Source organism: Polypterus senegalus, chromosome 10 (genome assembly GCF_016835505.1).
Source record: "Polypterus senegalus isolate Bchr_013 chromosome 10, ASM1683550v1, whole genome shotgun sequence".
In the NCBI taxonomy this organism is placed as follows: Eukaryota; Metazoa; Chordata; class Cladistia; order Polypteriformes; family Polypteridae; genus Polypterus; species Polypterus senegalus.
Genome location: NC_053163.1, coordinates 128,609,797 through 128,632,836, shown reverse-complemented (window position 1 = coordinate 128,632,836; position 23,040 = coordinate 128,609,797). Strand labels below are relative to the sequence as shown.

Genomic DNA, 23,040 nt, shown 5'->3' with positions numbered 1-23,040 from the left:
CATATTTATCTTGGCATATTTCTATTGGTAAATTATTTCAAATTTTATGTGCATAACAACAGAAAACTGCCTCACCAGTTCTTGACACGAACACTGCAGGGTTAGGCAGTGTGGACTCTGAATTGTGTTAGGTGAGTTGGAGAATGGATGGCTGCTTCATGAACACTGAGCCAGTAAAGAAATTGGTTAGAATAAAGATATTTCTATCCAGATAAACAAGTTCAGATTCCTGCCCAAACACTTCACTTTGTTTTTGTTAGCATAACGGATATGTATCACCTTATCCATCCATCCACCGAGCCATCACATCACCCAAACACCAACTATCCACTTAATCCTGTTTTTTTTTTTCTTTTCTGTTACACAGTTTATGCCAATGAATTGAGACACAGGGAGGGCACCTTCCGCGAGACACCAGTCTGGTGGAGCCCTACTGGTCAATAGCTGCATTACAGCTCCTTATTTTTTTTTTTTTGCTTGGTTCCCTAGCAACAGCACAAGTATATAGTGGCTGTTGCTGTCTATAGCTGGGGAGTCCTCACAGAGAGAGTATAAGTGTTTCAGAGAGACACACTTGCTTGGTTGCCTATGAGAGCCCCAGGAGCCATGCTCTTTTTCAGTTTCATGACTCCAGTTGCCCTCATATCCACCTCAAATACAAGTGGGACCCCATTCCAGTCACCTGACTGTCCATTGTTAGCTCTGATGCTAGTAAAGGGGCTGTTGGTGGCCTCTGGGTTTTATATGCTAGGCCATTTGTGGAGCCTCAGGCAGAGTCACAGCAAGCTGGCCTCCCAGGTCTTGTCTGATGCAGATAAGCTGCAAGAACTGATAGGCCAAATTAAAGCTAAGGATGTGCAGATGTGTAAGTTGAGGGAAGTCCTAAAAGCTCAGCAAGCCACCATCCATGACAATCTAGTTGAACTGATATTAATTAGGGAGCAAGTGCGCACAAGAGATGCAGAAGTCACCAAGCACCTCAGACTAAATGGACATCTGCAGGAGGAACTTGGTGTCCTCAGGGTTCAGGTACAAGAGCTACTGAAGGAGAAGGAGGCCCTCTGTAGAGAACTAAGCATTCTGGAACATGAAACAGTTGTTAAGATGGTTGGAACGTCCATATTTGTGTAATAAGCAGAACTATTTAGTATGACGCTATATAATTTAAAATAACAGAAAACTGAATGTGTGTTTAGGGAAAATTCATCCAAATTCTGTCTGCTTACTAAAGTTAAACTGTGAGGTGATGTTAAAACTGTGTGTTTCAAAAAATTGGGTGGACACCTGCTTAACAGACTGTCTCTTCTTGTAGTTTACACCTTACTTTGCAACGGGAAATTAGAAAAAGCTGAAAGGCCACATAGGGGTTGAAAATGTATTAAAGCTAAAGGATTCTTTTTGGCTTTTGTCAACTGATGCCGTGACCGTCTGTGAGACTAACATATCACAGGTGCCATTATGGGAGGAGAGCAGGGACTTTTTCCAATCCACCCATCTAATTAGAAGCACTTGTCTGTGGTTGAATGCAACTGAATAACTTCAGATGTAAATTCACGCTGTAATTAGATATGCTGGTGCTGAAGTATTTATGACTATAGTATATGCACACTTTAGCTGAGTTCTGATTTTTTTCACTTAAACGTTACACAGACCCAAACTTTTTAGTGTTGTGAACTGTGAAAAAAGACACAGAATATAAACTTTTTATATCAGATTTAGACTTCATTCATACGTAGTTCAAAATCTGTTATGGACACATGCAACTTGACTGTGACCTGTGTTTGAACACTTGAATCAGAGGTGTCTGGAAATGTTCTTTATTTTAGGTTTCTGTTTATGTGACCTTCGTCATTTCACTGGATTGAAGTCAATGTGGATAACATTGTAGTACTATGGCAAAGTGCCAATGGAAATAAGGTTGAGGTGTTGAATTTAACAAGAATTTGGGGTGACTGTCAGCAGCCAATTCAGTCCCCACTGTTATTCTGAAAGAAAAGTACATGTTTTTCATAGAAAACCTTGCGGACAGATGTCATAGGCAATAAAACACCCCCTTTGACATTCGGAAGTTGTCAATACACTGTTTTTCATCCAAACCATTCACTTTTTTTCTTCCTTCTAGTCCTGGCTCCATATGTCATTCTGTACAGATACAGGAGTGACAATTGCAAGCAATTGGTTTTGATTTTTCACTTTTTATTTCTCTACCATTCCTTCTCAAGCTGATGATTTCACAGACATCCTGTACTGAAAACCAAGTGAAGTAATGCTGCATCCGGCATGTTATTGGGATTCATGTTTGTTTATTAGGTTTCATTTGATTGCTGATTTTGTTTTTTTATTACATTTTGTACGGGCAGGGTGCATTCAGGATGGATATCTATTCATATACATATTGGATTTGGATAGTTTTAAAGTTTAATTTGAATATTCAAACACATAAATGTGATATGAACCAAAAATGTATACTCTGTCACTTTTAGCAGCAATGTGAAGGTACCCTAAATAAGTTATAAAGTTATGTTTTTTTCTATTGGATAAACAAAGGACAGTGAGCTGTCTGTTAATTTATACTTTTATTAACTATGTCTTTATGGTTATTATATGAATTGTTTATTTCACCTGCCTTTTAAGCTACAGCAGTCACACTGCTTAACCAATAGAATAAGGGTGCCAATCTCTTAATCTGATTCCAATTTATTATTAATATTTATATTTATGAATTGATTATAAGTTACTGTCATATTTGAATTGGCATTGACTTTTTATTGTCTGCAAAGTTTTAGGGATACATGTATACCCTTAGAGGAACTACAAGAATATGTATATATTTATATGTAGTCACAGAGGTTAAGTGCTATTAACTAGTGTGTGCTTTTTAGTGAAAGGACAGGGGCTAGGTATCCTAACTTAACATATATTATGTTTAATTCAAAGTATAACTTTAGACAGAATGCTCAATAATTATGAATTTTCAGACTGCGAACCTCAGTGCCTGAGTTTCCAAAGTGTGCCCACAGAGAAAAAGGGATATACCTTTTCAGCGTTAATACTCTCTATAGCAGGGTCAAAGATCATACAGTTTACAATTTAAAAATGATCAAACTCTAAATTATACATAGTATCAGATATAAAATAATTACAAACAAATGTATAATGGCCAATAACACAGACATACTTTCTGGGAGATTTCTTCCAAAATGCCCTTGGGTTCCATCCTTCTTATATTCTGTTGTGCAGCCTGAGGCAAGTTACCAGTCTGGTTTTGGAGCACCAACTGAAAACAAAGACTGATAAAATTACGTAAACCTTTGCAGATCAATAGTTATTAGATGGAATGAGGTATTGTCATTTTACTTCTGCAGATGTGCCCTGACATAATAGGCTCTACTTTGACATCAGAAAACATTAAAACAGGTGTGCTGTGTAATCAAGCAGTTATTTTCCCTGGAAAAGGACCAAAAAGCTAAACTAAACTTTGTCTTGTTTTCCAAAAAAAAAAAAAAAGAGTTGACTTTCTTGCAATAATTACTTTATCATCTTTAATTTCCTAGTTTAGCATAGTGGTTTATCTGAAGTTGTAAGCATATTTTCACGCTGAAATCCAATGTTAAGTTTTATAAATGAGACTCCAAATGTACTTTGCCTCAGAATAAACTAATCATGGTTGACACAGGCCACCAAGAACTGATGTTCGTCAATCTCATCTTTGCATCACAGATGAATTGTGCGTTAATGGAATGTAACTGCTAATGGTTAAGAAAAGCAGCTTCGATTGCTAAGTGCCCATATTGTAATATAAGTGCAGTAAAGTGCTCTGATTACGTTAGGAGAACTGGACACTGCTAGAAATTACCTTTTAATGACGGCATAAACCTGTTATGTTTTATGTATGTACACCCACACTAAAACAATATGTGAATGTAGCAACTTGCTGGCTGGTTAATTACTAATAGCACAGTGAGTATGATGGAGTGCAATTTGGCTGAGTTACTGTTGACCTGTCCGCCAGTTCCCTGAGAAGTGACAACAGGCAACCAATATAAACTAACGAAAACCCCAAAAAGTTCTTCAGTGCAAATACATAAATTGGTTTCTTTACACAGAGAGTAAAATAAATCTTGTGGTACATGGTAGCACTGTGGTAGCCTAAGCCTGAAAATATTTTTTCAAAGGATAGGAATTGACAAGCTGCATGGAGCTGAATAGCCTTCCATGTCAAAATTGTTTTCACATAATTTAAAAGTTTAAAGGAGAAGATTAACTGCATAATAAAGGTGGTGCTCACTTTCAAGCTATCTGCTGGTCCACTTTCTGAACACCTTTCATTCATTATAGAGTTGTGACGAGCCAGCTACTATTAGTAAACACACTTGTAAGACACCATGACTGGGCACAAAAAAGGTCCATGGGCCTGTAAATATGCTGCTTCCATACTACATTTCCTCATGGAAAAGATATGGACAGCACATGGATGTATCTGGGCCCAGCTCAAGACTATGAATTTATTAGGTTATTATGTAAAAATTGTTTAATTTGTTAGTTTCACAGATTCAGAGTCTATCCCATAGGCATTGTGTGTAGGGCGGGAATGTATTTTTGATGAGTGCAGAACAAATTCATCAATAGATACTTGGCACCCAGGCTCACTTATACTGGGATGGTTTAGAGTCACTTTTGAGACACCGCAAAGTGGGGCCTTTGCCGACATCAAAACCAGACTGGTACTGCTCAAACTAAATGTACACACTTGAATTTTGAGTTTCACAAATAATTATCAGCAGTTACTTAGAATTCTCCATTTAATAGTAATCGTTCTTTTGCATTACAAGGAACTTCAGGTGTTATTTAAAAAGATTAGAGGTGAAAGCCAATGAAAACACATAGGTCAGTCTGCTGAACTGAAGACACCAACAGCACGCACGACAGCAAGCAAGCAAGCAAGCAAGCAGGCAGGCAGGCCCGCCCGCGAGACACACTCACACTCACTCACACACACACACAGGCAGGCCCGCATGGGGAACAGACACGCACGCACACACACACGCACGCAGGCCCGCGACAGAGACACACACACAAGCGCACGCGTGCATTGTTCCAATGTTACTTTTCTTGGTTGTTTATTAGATTACGGATTTTTAAAATTTTCATTTTTTTCCCTGTGCTTAAAACTCATTAAAAAAGGTGTTTTTAGCGAACAGGTCGTAAGGCTATAGTGTGAACTCTTGCAGTGTTAGTTTTCTCTGTTGTTCAAGGTTTTCTTAGTGTTATTCAATATTTTTACATTTAATTTACTATTACGCTGTGCATTCAATGGTATAATTAACTATATTTGTGCTTAAAAACTTAAAAAAAATATATATTTACATACAGTTCATATGGTCTGGAACGGATTAATTGTATTTACATACAATCCTATGGGGGAAATTACTTCGGTTCCACTGTATTACTGTCCGACAAAATTACAGGCATTTTACGGAAATACAAACCAGTATTACTGAGAGAGAAAATTAAAGGCACACAATACAGTGACGCATATTACAGCCACATACAAGGTCCCTTGCCATTTAATATAGACTGTTCCTACTAATGTTTATGCACTACTGTTCTAGCGCCCGTTATTGTAACAGGCTTAATGTCTAGTTGATTAATATGACCACCCACTGGAGTGCACTGGGACTACAAAGGGGATTAGGGCTTGTCTTAAATCAAAGTCCTAGCAACAGCATTGTAATACTTCATGCAGGATACAGAAAGTTCTACAGAAAGTCAGGTGATCACTGGCCCAGTTCTGAAGACTAAAATAAAATTAAGTCCTGCTGGACATTTTCAGACTGAGACATTAAATGCACTAAATTCCAGGCCCATTTTAGATGTAAGTGAAGACAGCTATTTAAATAAATACTTTATATGCTCAATATCCTGTATTTTCTTTTATTTAAAGATAGATTGTGTCTACGTAATGTTTCATTTCAATCATAAAAGTTATAAAATCTAAAATGTAATATGTGCCTGAAAGTAAAATTAACTTTATGAGGTAGAAGGCGTTCTGTTTACTGTCACCAAACTATATCATTATACAACGTGCTAGTGAAAGCACATCTAGAGTATTGTGTGCAGTTCTAGTCACCATATGACAAGAAAGACATGGTATCAATTGAAACTGTGCATAGGAGGGCAACCAAGTGCATCCGAGGACTTAAGGACATGTCGTACTGTGACAGACTCAGAGAATCAAACTGCTTTATTCTCAAGCAGAGGAGATTATGTGAGGACCTAATCCAGGACTTGTTTGAAATTCTCAAAGGCTCAAAGCAGATTGAGTAGAATTCATTTAACTTAATGGTTAATCATGGTGTACTCAAGGACATTATATTTTAATGTTAGATAAAAGTAAATCTAATAGAATAGCACATGCAAAATGTTGTATATTTAAAGGATATGAGTTAAAATATTATTTTATTAGTTAGGATAATGAATGGATTGATGGATAAATAGTTAGAATTTTTTCTGTATGGGCTAAGTTTTTTTAAATTTAGTTTTTAACTAAGTAGTTTCAATAAGGAATTGCTGAGGGGACAGAGCAAATTTATCATGAAATTATTCCTTCATTTTATAATTCAGAGAGAAACACTGAGCTGTGATATGGATGGGTTGTGTCTGCACTTCTGACCATCTTTTCAAGTTTTAGAAATGCAGAGACCTGTGATAAATTCCATGTATCTGTACAGATGTACACAGAGTTCTTCTTCTTTGAAATGCTGACTTGCAGGCATTGCATCATTGTTGGATCACTGAATAAAGTATGGTATTACAATGAGGGATCATCATCAGTTACCCCTTGTGGTGGGACGTGGTATAGTGCAGGATCAAAGGCGGGTGGGATCAGGTGTCAGACCCATATCATAGGAGGATGGTATGATGTTGAGTGTGTATGGTTTATTTCTTTTACCTTATTCACTGCAAGTATTTTTAATTAAATATAAGTTATTTCATTGGCTTATGTTGTTAAGTGTCTGTCATCTCACCTCATCCTGCCACTGATAATATGGAGGGTGCTGCCAGGAATTAGGAAGAGAGAGGAAAGCTTTACCTTTTTTGTTATCAATAAATTTTTTAGCAGACTAGAAAAAAAAAAGGTAAAGGAAGAGTCAAGAAAAGTGTCTGAGCAGAACACAACATCTGTTTTTAGGGACAAGCAGCCATTATAGACAATGCATTCCCAAAGAAGACTTGGTCAAAAAGCTGTACACTTGCCATGAGGGAAAATGTAAAATACTTCAAAGAGACGACGACACAAAGAAACTGAAGAGTTGAATCTATAACAACAGAAAAGAAGTCCAGTGTCAGTTAGCCATTGTTGGAAACTGTGAATAAATAATGGCGGTAACAATTGGATTGTTAAAGCAGCTCCTCCAAGTCTCAGTGAAGCCAAATATATAATATATATGTCTGCAGACCACCATGAGTAAATTTTGCTTAAAATAGAATGGCAACAATTAGAAGATTCACAGAGTGTCTCATTTCTAAACCAATCCAATGCCTCATGAAGGCAGTGCTCAAAGCTGGGGTGGTGATTTTGAATAGCAAAGAGGTCCTCTTGTTAACCTGGTCCAACAGAGTGTAAGCTTCTATTTACAATGAACCACCTACAGTCAAAAACAGTGTGTCGCATGTGCATAGAGCCCATTGAACATTTTAAAAATAAACATACCATGTTTTAAAAATTATAAAAACTTTTCTATAGCATCAGATTATACATTGGCATTCAAGAGTATCAATAGACGAATAGTAAATGTGAATGATACATTGTCACAGGTGCTGTGTGTATACTCTGCTGTTCAGCGTTATCACAAGTGTACGAATTGGCAGCTATATTTTTGAAAATATGAACTGCAAAGTATGCATTTGAAGTAAACAGTGTGACACATAAAAGGATTTCCGATAATGAAGAGCCACAAGAGATGCAGATTTCAGTACTCAAAACACTCGAAACAACAAACCTGCCAAACAGCACCAGTAGATGATGCACAGATGAAGATACACCACCTGACCGCACGTCTAAATGAATAGACGGGCACTTGTCAAATGTGTGGAGCCCAGTAGCTGTGATGTTCTACGTGTGTGTGTCTGTCTACAATGTGCAAATTAATTAAAAGGCTTAATTTATCTTGTGTAACTGAGCAATTTTAGCTTTTTATTTTCTCTCAGCTTCAAGTCTTTTGTTCAGTACATTATGCTGTCTCCCTGAAACCCTGGCAGTGGTTTAAAACACACGTAATGGGAAGGTTTTTTTGAGGAACCCCAATGGATGTAGTCTTTGCAGTGCAGGATTTCTCTGCTTCACTACACACTTTTTAATGTCTTGTCTCTAGATGTGTATTTTCATTTCAGAATCACGTCTGGCTTAGCAAGACTAGGTACCTTATAGAAACCATGCTTGGCAAAGAAACATTTTATTCTGTGAATTATTTTTTGCATTTGATATTGGTTTGACAAAACAGAAGTCTTTAAAGTGTATTTTGCTGCCTAGAAGGATGCTATCAAATCAAGAAAACCTGAACTTATCCCATGTTATTTTGTTTAGCAAGAGTCCATCTAAGATGATGAACCCACTGGTATTTCATATCCTTATTTTCTGTCCATGGTTATTTACGGAACTTGTTAAAAGTAAAATTCTTTCTGGAACCTTTGGCACCTTAGAGTTGTTAGAAGGAGATAAATGACTGTAAGTAAGACATGTTTAAAAAGAAACAATTAAGAGAAAATGTTATTTTCTGGAAATGATAGTAGATACTGAAAATGAGTTAAATAAAAGAAATGATGTAATCTAACAGAAAATTAATTAAACGCATTGCAACCTCAAATCCATTTAACTCCATTCGGGGCCAGAGCCTGTCTGCAGGTTGAAAGAGTTTCAATGCAGAAAAATAGGAATAAAAGCACTTTGTATTGTTACAATGCACGTAGATTGAGTTTCTGGTTTAGAGTGGAACACAAGCTCCAAACTCTCATCGTGGTAAAGGGGCTCAATGATTGAGATTACCTCTGAGTTATGTCTTCCTAATTTTAAACTAAAGAGTAAAAAATATTACAATGTGAAGTAGTTAGCAGATTCCATGAAGAAATAAAGTGACAGGAGTACCAGTCAGAAGGATGACAGCTGGCGCTCCCAGACACTGATGTCCACACATCGTCCAGATTGTTTTAATGCAGACTGTAGTGACTTCAGGTTCTTCTTTTCATCATTGCTGATCCCATTATCATCCAGTCTATAAAGGGGACAGAAGTGAGAATTAATAACATATCAGAATGCCACCTGATCCTGAGCTTATATCCTGGAATATCTTGGTAGACACTTTCTACTTCAGGGCTGCCAAACACAGATCCATGATGACTGCAGTCCATTCTGGATTTCTTTCCAGCCAGTTTCTTAATTAGTAACCAATTACTGCTGTTAATGAAACATTTGCTTTTAAAATTTCTTTTTATTGATGTCTATTAAGATTCAGAATACGTAATTGTTTCTTCCAACCTTAACTAGCATCCGGACAGCAGTGAGATGCAAGGCAATCCAACAGATGCCCTGTTAGCTTGACCCCTCTGTCCCATTTGTCCTTCAATCAATAGTTGTTTAAATAAAATATTTGAAAAGAAAAATCCATCCTTCCATTTGTCCAGGGCTGGGTCACTGGGCAGCTGGAGACTATCCAAGCAGTCACCTGGCACAATGCAGTGTGAATACACACACACACACCCACACACAAACTCAAACATAGGCCAGTTTAGCAGCACTATGTCACCTAATCTTCATGTCTTTGGACTGTGAGAGGTAACCAGAGCACATGGAGGAAACCAGGAGAACATGCAAGCTTCATGCCGAGAGAACCCAAAACTGTTCTGAGAGCACCTTCCACATGTTTTAATGGCCATAGTAGATCAATATTTCTCATTATGTTTTCTTTTGAGTGTGGTATGGAGAGCAGTGGTAGTGCTGTTGCCTTCCTTAATACCACACTGAAAATAAAAAATATTGAGCGATATTGATCTACTCTGGCCATTAAAACATTTGGATGGTACTTTCAGAACAGTTTTGGAAATGTTGCAGACTGAGAACACTAAAAAGTCATAAAATGAAATAATGCTTGATTAACACAGACTCCTGAGTTAGCTGATCTGCTCGCTGGTGGCTCGTTTTGCACCTCATCAAGGCTGTTAAAGAAAAGCAGTTACTTGAGCTGTATACTGGGCACATTCACATGGAAAGAGGCAGACAGGTCCTGCTGTGGTAATGCTGTGCAGTAATTTGCCCGAACCCGGTGCTAATTATCAACTGAACCCAAGAGCAGACGCTACCTGTACTCAAATGATGCCCAAGTGAAAATTGTATTTGCAAAGTGTAATAAGGAGACACAAATGAACTGCAGAAACCCAAGGCAGTTCCAGAGAATGGTCTTACTGCCCACCCTATAAAGGACTTACACTTAAAAGTCAGATGTGAATGCTAAAATGACTTTTGAAGAAAAAGAAAAGCTGGTGTACAGATGGGCGAAATATTTCTAGGGAAGAGAAACAGGTTAGAAAAGCAGAAGTGTATCAGCTTCTTACTGAAATCCTTTGGACTGAAATATAAAGAAAATTTAACTTGTGGACTGAACTAACTGTTGTGATTGTAATTCTGACAGACAATGAAAGGATCTTCACAGCAGTACACCCAGACAACTGGACTGTTCTACAAGGACTAACATTTTTAATTATTAGATGGACAAGTAATCCCTTCATTATTTGTGGATGTTCATAATAATATGTTTTATTTAAATAGCATCTTTACCACACTCACAGTGCTTATAAGACGGTATTTGAGGAGGAAGGCAATGTACATGTAATATGGGTATAACGTGAAAGGTTTCTACAGCCAACCGATAGCTAAGATTGTTTCAGACCAGAAGATTCAGAAGACAATTACTTAAATGGGTGCAGTAAATTTTTACAAGAAGCCTTTTTTTGTGACTTAATATATTAATACAATATAATATATTTGCCAGGGAAGATATATTGAATTGTGAATTTGACCCTAATATGATTTCTTGTTAACCAGTTGTAATGTTATATTTCTAAATGATGCGTATTAGGAAGCTTATTAGGATATTACTAGCCAACCCGCGGCGTACCATACGCCGCATAATCAGGCCGGTTTTTAAATGATTGTTAAGTACAGGGAGAAAATTAACATTTGAGAAATCGGTAATGTAATAAATCAGCAAGCAAAGCAACATTGTAACAATGCACGGAACGAACCAACACACAATCGTCCGTGCGGCGCTCAGGCGCGGAGGGTGGAACGGGAGGAGAGGAGAAGGACGTCCACTCCGCTCCGTCCATCATGCTAATTTCTCGTCCAGTATGCACTGCCTGCTCATGTGCCCACCTCCAACTCGTCACTCGAGGAGTCGTCGTCTTTGCACAGTCCAGATGAACCTGTGACTCACGTAGACTTTTCATTGCTCTGTACGGTTTTGGCTGCCTTTCTGTATATAATCCACCAAGACACCCGACCACGGTGGTAGCAAGGTGGGAGGGCAGTGTGTACAAAGTGCAGGAGCAACTAAGAAGACGCATTTTTGTCGCGGAAGCGAATTGCTGTATGTAGCGTGTAAAACAGCTTGCTATGGTGCACGCGGTCGTGCGCGTCGTCAAAACTCGTTTTTTAAAGACTGCTCACTTCATTGTGTTTTAACCTCAGTTGTAAAGGAATGTTTTAAGGATCCCATGGGATACCCCTCGCAAACAGTTTTACATGCTGCATATGGCAATTCACCTCCGCGAGAAACATGCCTCTATGAACAATCAACATGTGTCGGAGCTGTATGTGACCTCTACGACAGACGAATATAAATGACGCTGGTTTTTCTGTGTTGTCGCGTCCGAGCTGGTGGGCGTGGCTCTGTGAGTTGTTGTCGTATCCAATGGTCTTGGAGTTGGTGGGCGTGGCTCCTTCCTGCGTGCGCCATAGGTGTCTCACTTGTCGGCTTAGTGAATCCACCCCCCTTCCGGCGTGCTTTCCATGGTTGTCTTGCCTTAGTGAATTATACTGTATATATAGATACTCCATTGTAAGCATACTTGATGGACATGCTATCTGGCAGGGTCATCAAGTACTTCCTCCTAGATGGTAAAACTGTCCATTAAACACTCAAAACTCTATTCATTGATCAGCATCAAAGCAGTGGTGGAATGTAGCAGTCAGTTCTTTTCTTGGAATGCTGTTTTCTGCAAGCATGCTGGCAGTTAGTTCAGTCTTTGGGGTGTTGCTATGGTTTGTGACAATGGACACTTTTTGTCATAGTTAATGCTTTACTTAGTAAGGTGTTTTGTCATATAGGGTCATAGGGTGACTGTAATGATGATACATACGAACGATTCACAAATACAAAAAGACAAATCCTGGAAGTGATGTACAAAAACAGATACCAAATAGAATGTCTGGAGTATATGATGCAGACATTTAGCATGTGGGAAAAAGAAAACAAAAAGTTTTTTCACATACAAATGCCAGCTTTTGTCTTTTGAGTAAAATTTAAAAAAACAAGAGAGATCCCATCAGAAGTCACTGGACGTCCACGTCCACATTTGTATTAGATTCACAGTGGAAATCCACTTACATACATGATTTACAGGTGACCCATTGAACCTTAGTTTGGAGAATTTGAGAAGAGCTGACTATATAATGATTACCATTTGTCAAAAGAGAGGAAGCCTGTCAGCAGTGCTGGTAACCTAAGGAGGAGATCCTCCACTTGATTGTGGTAAGAGACTTGTAAAGTATAGGGGGAGGAATATGGGAGTGGAGAATCAGAAAGTTAATGAAAGCATAGGTAGAAGGATGTCATAACATTTTCAATGGCTTAGTGATAGTAAGAAGTAGCTGATTAATGTCATTACATAAGTATTTGAATGACTTTGGTAAAAAAAGATCAGGGAGAAAAAGGTTGATTGCTGACAGAGGTGATTTAAGTGTGGAAGAGAGACTTGGTGTAGATAGTTTTGTATTGTAAAACTTTCATAAGAATTAAATGTAACAACATAAAATATTGCCGAGGAAGAGAAGAACATCATAAGCATGTAATAATATCTTTTGGGAGATGCGTCGTTGGGAATGTGGGAGGAAAACTGTAATACAGCACATGTAGATAACAAGGAGAAAGTGCAGACCCCACACTGACAGTATGCAGGTACAGGATCTGAATCTATGGTAGGAGTTGGTAAAGTCGGTCCAGAAGGGCCATAATATCAGCAGGATTTTGTTCCAACCCGATTACTTAATTAGAAACCAGCCCATGCCAATAATAGACCTAAGTAAATTTTATGGCTATGATCATTTTCATTCTGCAATGTTAGGTCATTATAGTATATTAGATTTTTTCCTTTCCAAAAATATCATCCAAATAATTTAAAGCCTAAAACAGAACACATACATCTCAATCCTTCACTTTTATATCTTTGGTTTCCTTCCAAATATTTTATTAAACTAGATAGTCCATGATAAATACACACAGGTGGAATTGAAAACAAGTCAGAAGGAGTACTGCTGGTTCTTAATTTACATTTTATTGTGGATAAGGAGTAATTTAAAACAGTGGAGGTAGCTATTTAAGGCTAAAATAAGTAATTAAACGTGAGGAATCTTAACAAGCAAGACAACTAAAATGGACCATAAAATATTACCGAAGCCGTAAATGCTTAAGCAGCAGGACTTCTTATTAAGAAATAATGTTGGAACGAAAACTTGCCGCCACTACGACCCTCTAGAACTGACTTTGAGTACTCTGACCTAGGACACTGAATCTGTGAGGTATGTGAGTACGGTGCCCCTTGCAATCATGAAGAGCATTACCTTTATAAATTTAGTTTTCCCTCACTCAGATGTGTGAGACGCTGAGCTTTTTCAGTGACATGCGTGTTTTATTAATTTGTTTTTTACTCTGTTTCCTTTTGTATTTGTCAGGGGTGGGGGGAGATGACTTATGATATGTATATACAAAAATGTTTTACTTTGCTATACTCATACTTTTTTTTAATCAAATAATAAATTGATCTCTAATAAAAACAGGTGTCTAATCACTTGTTAAATGTAAAATATCAATGCGAAAAAAGACAATTAGTAAACCCAACAGTTACAGTAGATGTTCTACCCAAGTGGCTCCTGTGTACAGCAGTCTGCTCAACTATTCTTTCAAGAATCAGTCCACATCTAATATTCTGGTCAGCTCTATTGGCCTGTGGTTATTTTTTTTTCTGTTTGATGTTGCAACAGTGACTTTATTTAGAGTCATGAAGATTCAGCATTAAAAATGTTAAGAATGGTTCTCCAAGTAAATGATTTTAGAGCAATTAATGCTGCCTGTCTGTCTGTGTAGACTAGATTTGCACCTGCAACAGAGTGTATGGCTGCTAGTAGTCTCTTCCATATGGGGTCATTTCAACCCCCTTGGCTCTTCAATTACAGTGGGGGTTATCAGTGAACTAAAAAAGGTTCAAAATGGGTCCCGAAGCCACAAAGTTGAGTAACACTTGCCAAATTTCCATCCCACATAAAAATGAAGAAAAGTATTCACAGCCTTACCACCGGATAAATAACACTGATCCTTATACATCAGTACCGCATAGCTAATTATACACGCAAATTAGCTTAAAGAAGTCTTAAAGAAGCCCTCCACCTTCCCTTCCCCTCATTAGAAAACATGGGAAACACTGTGAAATAATAAAAACAAAAGATTTATTACTATTTACAAGGCATTTTTTTCTTCTTGATGGGAGAAGAAAGTCCTAAGCATCTACACAGATACATGTGAAACAAAAAGAATGCTTCGCTGTGCCTGGAGCCAGGACTTAAAACAATAGAACAAGACAGTCCCAAACTGCTGCTGCTTTGTGGCGCAGCAAATGTGTACACCAAGATTGGAACTCTGTGAACACAATGGTCTATTTTTACTGTTTGCTAGTTTGTTTCCATTTATTATATTTTGTTTGTAGTATTAGTTCTGTCTGCGTCTTTTGTTGTTTAATGCACAGTGGTACATTGCTGCTCCACAGCTCAAGTCACATATTTGGACACAATAATTGGTCAAGCATAGTTGGCAAACTTTTCCCTAGCCCTCAGGGACACTTTAAAGACCATTGCACCATTATCATCAACTAAGAAATTGTGCAGTTCCTCCTTCTGCAATGACTTCAATGTCGTTTGCGGATTTTGTCGAATTTCACCAACATTTCCATGGTTTTGCTGAATTTGACACAAAGAAAATTCAACAGGGTCTGCTCATCACTAATCAATACATGAGGTAGTGGGCACAATGGCATAATCCTGCATTCAGATGATTTCATCTACTTGATGTTACACATTTATAGTTTGGTGACAATCCCAGGTTTACATGGAAAAGGTGCAAGGTAGCACTTAAAACCAAATGCACAAAATAATAAAAGAAAGGTGTAATTCAGTGGTTAAAATTAAATCATTGTTCTATTTCCTGCTTTTGGTGGTCATCAGAGTTTGTGCATTATTCTGCAATCTTGCCTGGAGCCGTCATTTGTAATATGTCTTTAGCACTGACTGCAGTCCATAGAAACGTTCAGTAATAAATTCATATAAGGAGAGTTTCTTTCTCACTTATATCTTTGACTCACCTCAGAATCTCTAATTTGCAGTTTGTGCTTCTCAGCCCCTTGTATAGCAGGCGCACTCCTGAATCGCCCAAATTATTGATTCTCAAGCTCAGCTCAGTCAGATTTGAGTGGTCGGCACAGATAGCAGAGGAGAGAGCCACACAACATCTGGATGTGAGATCACACGAGTCCAGCCTGTAGAGGTGACGAGAGAAGAATTGAAGATCAGCCACAACAGACATGTATAAAGGTAATGGGACTTCTTTATTCTGATTTATTCTGACTGATTTAAGAACATAGAACATAGGATATTTGATAACAATGAGGATAACATTCAGTCCTTCAAGATGGTTTGTTAAACTAATAGCTAAGCTGTCCCAGTAGCTCATCCAAATACTTCTTAAAGGTTGTCAAGGTTTTTTCTTCAACTATGTGTCTCGTTCGTCTGACTTCAGTATTAGTAGCACTTCTTTTATTGTATTTTTGCAATTTTCCTCACCAGGTTCTGTGAATGATACATTATAGTCAGTGATGGTGCTGACTATATAACATATTAGTCACACATATTGGTGAGAAGGAGACTAGGAAGAGAACCAGAGTTTATAGATTACTGGATGCTTTCACTTCCTTGCTAGTTTTATTATTACTTTGTGTTTTATTTACAAGGCTCATCATAATCCAATAACCCATATTAAACATTCTGGCCCAGGGTTTTTTGTAGTCTTTTTGAGGCCCTAAATGGTAGACAGGTTCTCAAACACCATCCTCCATGTATGTGTTGGGGGTTTACCAACTGTGATAAAAAATTGATAGTTTAGGTCCCTTATGTCAGGAAAAGATTTCAGATTCATTTTGCATCAAATAAATAGTCCAACTGGGCATCCATCTGTTAAGCTTAGTCTATTACAGGGTTATAGGGTCAGCTTAACTAAGGTAAGTGGATAATCATCTCTCTCACACACACACTCCTAATGTTTACTCACTTCAGTTTCTCCAATTTGCAGTTTGTGTTTCTTAGTCCCTCAGCCAATAGAAGTACTCCTGAATCCTTCAGGAGGTTGTTTCCCAGCTCCAGTTCAGTCAAGTGAGAGTTTTGTGCACAGAGAGCTAAGGACAATGCCTCACAGCAACCTGAGGTAAGAGCACAGGACCACAGCCTGATGATGGAAGAGAAACAACGAGTTGGGCAGATACCCAGACAATTTCTCACACTCGTTTCAGCGGTATATATACTGGGGCTGTATTTCCAGTATTGACATCAAAAGACAAGTACCGTACCAAGCTTGCATTTTATGTTTCAGCATTGGAGCAACTAGGTCAATCAGAGGAAATAAGGAGACTGAAGAATGAGTGGCAGATCAAACCAAGACCAGGCAAATGTATAAAAAATCCTGCATTCTGCCAAAATGCTGGCATGGGCATAAACAAGACAGTACAATGTGAGTCAGCTCCCCATGGAGGATGGACTCCAATGACAGTACTAATTAGTGTGATAAGTAGAAACAACAGAGAGGGGGCCTTAAATATGATGATGCCCCCTTACATCTCATGCTGCCATCTTTTTGTCATTATTTTATCTTTCTGACATTACAGCACTTACCTCAGTTTCTCTAATTTACAGTTTGGGTTCTTGAGCCCCTTAGAAAGCAGATGCACTCCAGAGTCCCCCAGTTTAACATTTCCTAACTCTAACTCAGTTAGGTGTAAGTGTTTTGCACAGAGTGTCTTGGAGAGAGCTTCACAACATCCAGCTGTGAGAATACATGATGCCAGACTGCAGAGATGAAGAAAGAGCAAGTTAAGACCAAGTTTATGAGGAATGTAGACTGACAGTAGGGCTGTTTGAGATATATGTAAGAAACCTTCCAATTTAAGTCCCTTGAGATCGTCACGTCTCAGGACCAGAAGTGACAAATTACAAAGCTGTCCTGGTGAAGTCTGGGTAGAGGGCTGCAAGAATGGAAGACCGTAAGAATCAAATCAAATCAAATAGCCTTTTATTGTCAATTCACTATATGTGCAGAACATACAGGAGAATCGAAATACTGTTTCTCTCTCAACTTTAAAGTACAATAAAATGTAAAAAGTATAAAGTATAACATATAAGATAAATAACATTAGAACGTGTAAAGTAGACCTGTGTACAATGTGCAATAGTCATTAGTGCAAAAGCCAATTAAAGTAAAAAAAAAAATGAGAAGGTGCATTATAGAGTATAGCTTATGAGATGTACAAAAAGACAGACAGTTAGCAGCAGATGTAATATTGAGTCCTTGTATAATACCAGCTGAGGTAGGGTACTTGGTAGATAGTGACTCTTGTTACGGGGCAGGGGGCAATGCTGATGGCTCTACGGGTGAGACGGGTGTGGAAAATGTCCTTGAGGGAAGGCAGTGGGGTACCAATGATCTTACTGGCTGCATCCACTATGTGTTGCAGGGACTTCCTACAGGAGGCAGTGCAGCTTCCATACCACACAGAGATGCAGTTAGTGAGGATGCTCTCGATTGTGCCCCAGTAGAAAGAGCACATGAAAGGGTGGTGGAACTTGTGCTCTCCTTAGTTTGCATAGAAAGTAGAAGTGGGTTTGAGCTTGCTTGGCCAGTGATGTAGTGTTATCTGACCAGGAGAATTCCTCTGAGGTGTATGTCCCCAGGAACTTGGTGCTACTCACCCTTTTCACAGCTACACCATGGTCAGTGGGGGGGTACTGTGAATGACCTCTCCTGAAATCGACCACAATCTCTTTGGTCTTTCCCATGTTCAGGAAGAGATTGTAGTCTTTACACCACTGGACCAGTTGGCTCACCTCGTTCCTGTAGTTGGCTTTGTCATTGTTGGGGATGAGGCCGACTACGGTTGTATCGTCCACAAACTTGACAATGTGATTGGAACTATAGATTGGTACACAGTCGTGGGTCAGCAGGGTGAAGAGCAACGGGTTGAGCACACACCCTTGTGGGGCCCCTGTGCTCAACGTGATGGTCTTAGAGGTGTTATTGCCGACTCACACATTTTGTGGCCTCCCTGTAAGAAACTCAATCTGCCCAATTGCAGAGAGAAGTCAATCAACCATTTAGAGCATATCCATCCACATGTCCAGTTTCAAACCTGTGTATATCCAATTCAGGGTACCAGGGAATTGAATGTTAAAAAATTTAATTTTCTGCTATCTAAATGAAAAATTAGCAAATGGGCGGAGAACTTAAAATTTTATTTGCATTCTTCAAAGTATAAGCTGGACGAGTCAAAAAGTATCCAGAATAATGTAACTGTTTTGCTTGTACATGTATGCATGAGATTTATTGGAACATTACATATCAGTTCCTGTTTTTTTTTTTTGATCATGTGACAACTTTTTAGAGAAATGTGAACAGCAAAAAAAAAGAAAAAAATAACAAATTGAAGCAGAACTTTTCAGATCAGATTTAGACCACTTTTGTTTGTGATGCTGAATCTGATACAGACGTGTGAGAGTTAAATGTCACCTGACTTGGAACACTTGATTTGGAATTCTCTGTACATTTTCCTGATTTTGTTTCAATGTTTATGTAGCCTTTCACATAGTTTTGCGTTGGAAATCAGTATGGATAACAACATTGACTTAGCATGCAAGGTAATGAACTCAAAAAATCTGAGTGACTGTTGCCAGCCAATACAGTCCAATTGCTATGTGTTAGCTGATGGAAACAATGTGCCTCAAGCGCATATTTTTCCAAGAGAGTCTTGTGGATAGCAATTGTCATAGGGAATCAAATGTACCCCTTGACATTCTGAAATTATCAAACCACAGTATTGTATTTAAACCTTACACATCTTACTCCTGGTAGTCCTGGCTCCTCTATTGTGTCTACAAGTTTCTGGATCTGGCACTCATGATTGTGCTCAAAGTAGTACCTACAATTCTTTTTTTATTTTATGTTTTCCATCCTTGTTTTCATGATTGATGTGCTGATCTGAAATGTACAAATACAAATGTATAGAATACTTGCAAATACATATTCTATATATTTCATGCAATTGTGTGTGTGTGTGTACTGTTACGTATGGCATCTGTGGATCACCTTCCAGGCTCAGACAAGGTATTCAGTACTTCTGCCGGGACAAGAGGGGACACGAACAATAACTATACCCTCTCGTTTCTCCTCCATAGCTCCAAGAAGACACCCAGCGAGGGCACTTAAGCCACGCCCCCAAAAACGAATTCATACTGTTTTCACTTGGAATGACATAAATTCAGATTCCTGTCTGAGGAATGCAGTCCTGCATGACTGAGCACCTCTACCCAGACCTGCTCGAGAGAGCCAAAAGCTTTGAAAAGCTGTAGAGATTGGGAGAGCAGCTGCTGTGCCTTATCTACAGTCATATGAAAAAGTTTGGGAACCCCTCTCAGCCTGCATAATAATTTACTCTACTTTCAACAAAAAAGATGGTATGTCTTTCATTTCTTAGGAACACAGGAGTACTGGGGTGTTTACTGAACATTTTTAGTGAAGCAGTATTTAGTTGTATGAAATCAAATCAAATGTGAAAAACTGGCTGTGCAAAAATGTGGGTACCCTTGTAATTTTGCTGATTTGAATGCATGTAACTGCTCAATATTGATTATTTGCAACACCAAATTGGTTGGATTAGCTCGTTAAGCCTTGAACTTAATAGACAGGTGTGTCCAATCATAAGAAAAGGTATTTAAGATGGTCAATTGCAAGTTGTGCTTCCCTTAAACTCTCCTCTGAAGAGTGACAGCATGGGGTCCTCAAAGCAACTCTCAAAAGATCTGAAAACAAAGATTGTTCAGTATCATGGTTTAGGGGAAAGCTATCTCAGAGGTTTAAACTGTCAGTTTCAACTGTAAGGAATGTAATCAGGAAATGGAAGACCACATGTACAGTTGCTGTTAAACCCAGGTCTGGCAGGCCAAGAAAAATAGAGGAGCAGCATATGCGCAGGAGAATGTGACAATGCAGGGTACTGCTCCATGCTCCCATCCAGCTTCTGGGAGCCCTCGAACCCGACACCGTCAGTAATGTCACCGATGAGCTGGACAGTGAGGCACAACAATGAAACAAGGGGATGGTGCAAAAAGTGCAATGCATTGAAGTTAATAAGTAAATAATCCATAAAAAACGGTGAATTGTGGAGGTTAAAAACAAACTAGAAAAAATCATTTAAAAATGAGGCTAAAACAATGGCTGGAAGCAGCCTTTTAAAACAAAGCCCAGTGCATTCTTTTACTGGTGACTCCCCTGCTTCTCCCATCCAGGCTATGCACCAGGGGAGTCACCCTACATGCAGCTGACCTTCTTCATTGTACCAGTCTGGTGGCCTTTCCAATCCCTGGCTCCGGTTCTGCTCACCTAGACCGGGATTTAGGCTCCCCAGAGACCAGAACGCTCACACTGGGGCTTCCACTTCCCAAGTCCCCGACTCCTGCTTCCTTTGCTGCAGTGAGCCAACCTTCTCCCGGTCACTCCTGCTCTAAACAAGTGCTCAGCAGGAGCGACCACTACTGTCGGCCCTTGGGTGCTGGCCAAACACCCCACTCGGGCTTGTCTCTCCCAGCTACTTGCAAACAGCAAGAATCTGCACTCGCTTGCTCGCTTTCTTTCTCTCTGACCGGCTTTCTCCGTCCTGCTTCCTTCTTCTCCATTAACCTCCTGTTCTTTTTTTTCTTTCCCTCTCTCTCATCTACCACGCGCTTCTATTATATGATCCGGGGACGTGGATCAGGTGTGGCAATCAGCAGCCCCCAGCAACAATTACGGATGCGGACAACTCTTCACCTGTGCACTTAAGCAAGTACTGTCCGCATCACGAATCACCAGGGAACCACTTCGGCCACACTACCACGCCCCTTCTCTAAGCCACGAGTGCAGCGACTATTTATTTAAAAAGTGGCCTTTTTGACTTGAGCTGTGGACCCGCTACACCACAGAGAATGGTTACAGACAACCCACTGATCACCTCCAAAGACCTGCAAGAACATCTATTTGCAGATGGTGTATCTGTACATCGTTATACAATTCAGAGCAATTTGCACAAAGAACATCTGTATGGCAGGGTGATGAGTAAGAAGCCCTTTCTGCACTCATGCCACAAACAAAGTTGCTTGTTGTATGCAAATGCCCATTTAGACAAGCCAGATTCATTTTGGAACAAAGTGCTTTGGACTGATGAGACACAAATTGAGTTATTTGGTCATAACAAAAAGTGCTTTGCATTGCGGAAGAAGACACTGCATTCCAAGAAAAACACCTGCTACCTACTGTCAAATTTGGTGGAGGTTCCATCATGCTGTGTGGCTAGTTCAGGGCCCTTGTTAAAGTTGAGGGTCAGATGAATTCAACCCAGTATCAACAAATTCTTCAGGATAATGTTCAAGCATCACTCACAAAGTTGAAGTTACGCAGCGGTTGGATATTCCAACAAGACAATGACCCAAAACACAGTTTGAAATCTACAAAGGCATTCATGCAGAGGGAGAAGTACAATGTTCTGGAATGGCCGTCACAGTCCCCTGACTTGAATATCATTGAAAATCTATGGGATTATTTGAAGCAAGCTGTCCATGCTTGGCAGCCATTAAATTTAACTGAACTGGAGAGATTTTGCATGGAAGAATGGTCAAAAATACCTCCTCCCTCTATTATCCAACCTACTATATCCTAACTACAGGGTCACGGGGGTCTACTGGAGCCATTCTCAGCCAACACAGGTTGCAAGGCAGGAAACAAACCCCGGGCAGGGCGCCAGCCCACCACAGGGCAAACACACACACACGTCAAGCACACACTAGGGACAATTTAGGATTGCCAATGCACCTAACCTGCATGTCTTTGGACTGTGGGAGGAAACCCATACAGACACGGGGAGAACATTCAAGCTCCACACAGGGAGGACCCGGGAAGTGAACCTGGGTCTCCTAACTGTGAGGCAGCAGCGCTACCCACAGCGCCACTGTGCCGCCCCTTCAAAAATACCTCCATCCAGAATCCAGACACTCATCAAAGGCTATAGGAGGCGTCTACAGGCTGTTATATTTGCAAAAGGAGGCTCAACTACGTATTGATGTAATATCTCTGTTGGGGTGCCCAAATTTATGCACCTGTCTAATTTTGTTATGATGCATATTTTCTGTTAATACAATAAACTTAATGTTACTGCTGAAATACTACTTTTCATAAGACATGTCGTATATTAAAATGAAGTTGCTACTTTGAAAGCTCAGGCATTGATATACAAAAATCCAAAGAATTAAGAGGGGTTCCCAGACTTTTTCATATGACTGTATGTTGCACTACCATGTGCTCAATTTTTGGACCTCACAGTATATATTTGTAGCTGGAAATCCAAAAAAGGAGAAAATGAATCATGTAT

At 39.3% G+C, this 23,040-nt stretch overlaps 1 protein-coding gene across 2 annotated transcripts in view; it reads right to left on the bottom strand.

Annotated features, from left to right (window-relative positions):
• The window catches only part of LOC120537567 (NACHT, LRR and PYD domains-containing protein 3-like), a 53,265-nt gene that overhangs the window by 684 nt on the left and 29,541 nt on the right, over positions 1–23,040 (bottom strand). The window contains exons 8-12 of one of the 2 annotated variants that reach the window (XM_039766598.1): positions 17,264–17,437; positions 16,647–16,820; positions 15,685–15,858; positions 9,146–9,272; positions 3,179–3,290 (exon numbers count right to left, since the gene is read on the bottom strand). In XM_039766598.1, coding sequence (XP_039622532.1) covers positions 9,149–9,272; positions 15,685–15,858; positions 16,647–16,820; positions 17,264–17,437 — 646 coding nt within the window. In that variant the 3' untranslated portion in view covers positions 3,179–3,290; positions 9,146–9,148. The remainder of the gene's footprint in view (positions 1–3,178; positions 3,291–9,145; positions 9,273–15,684; positions 15,859–16,646; positions 16,821–17,263; positions 17,438–23,040) is intronic. The other variant, XM_039766597.1, reaches the window with a different exon arrangement.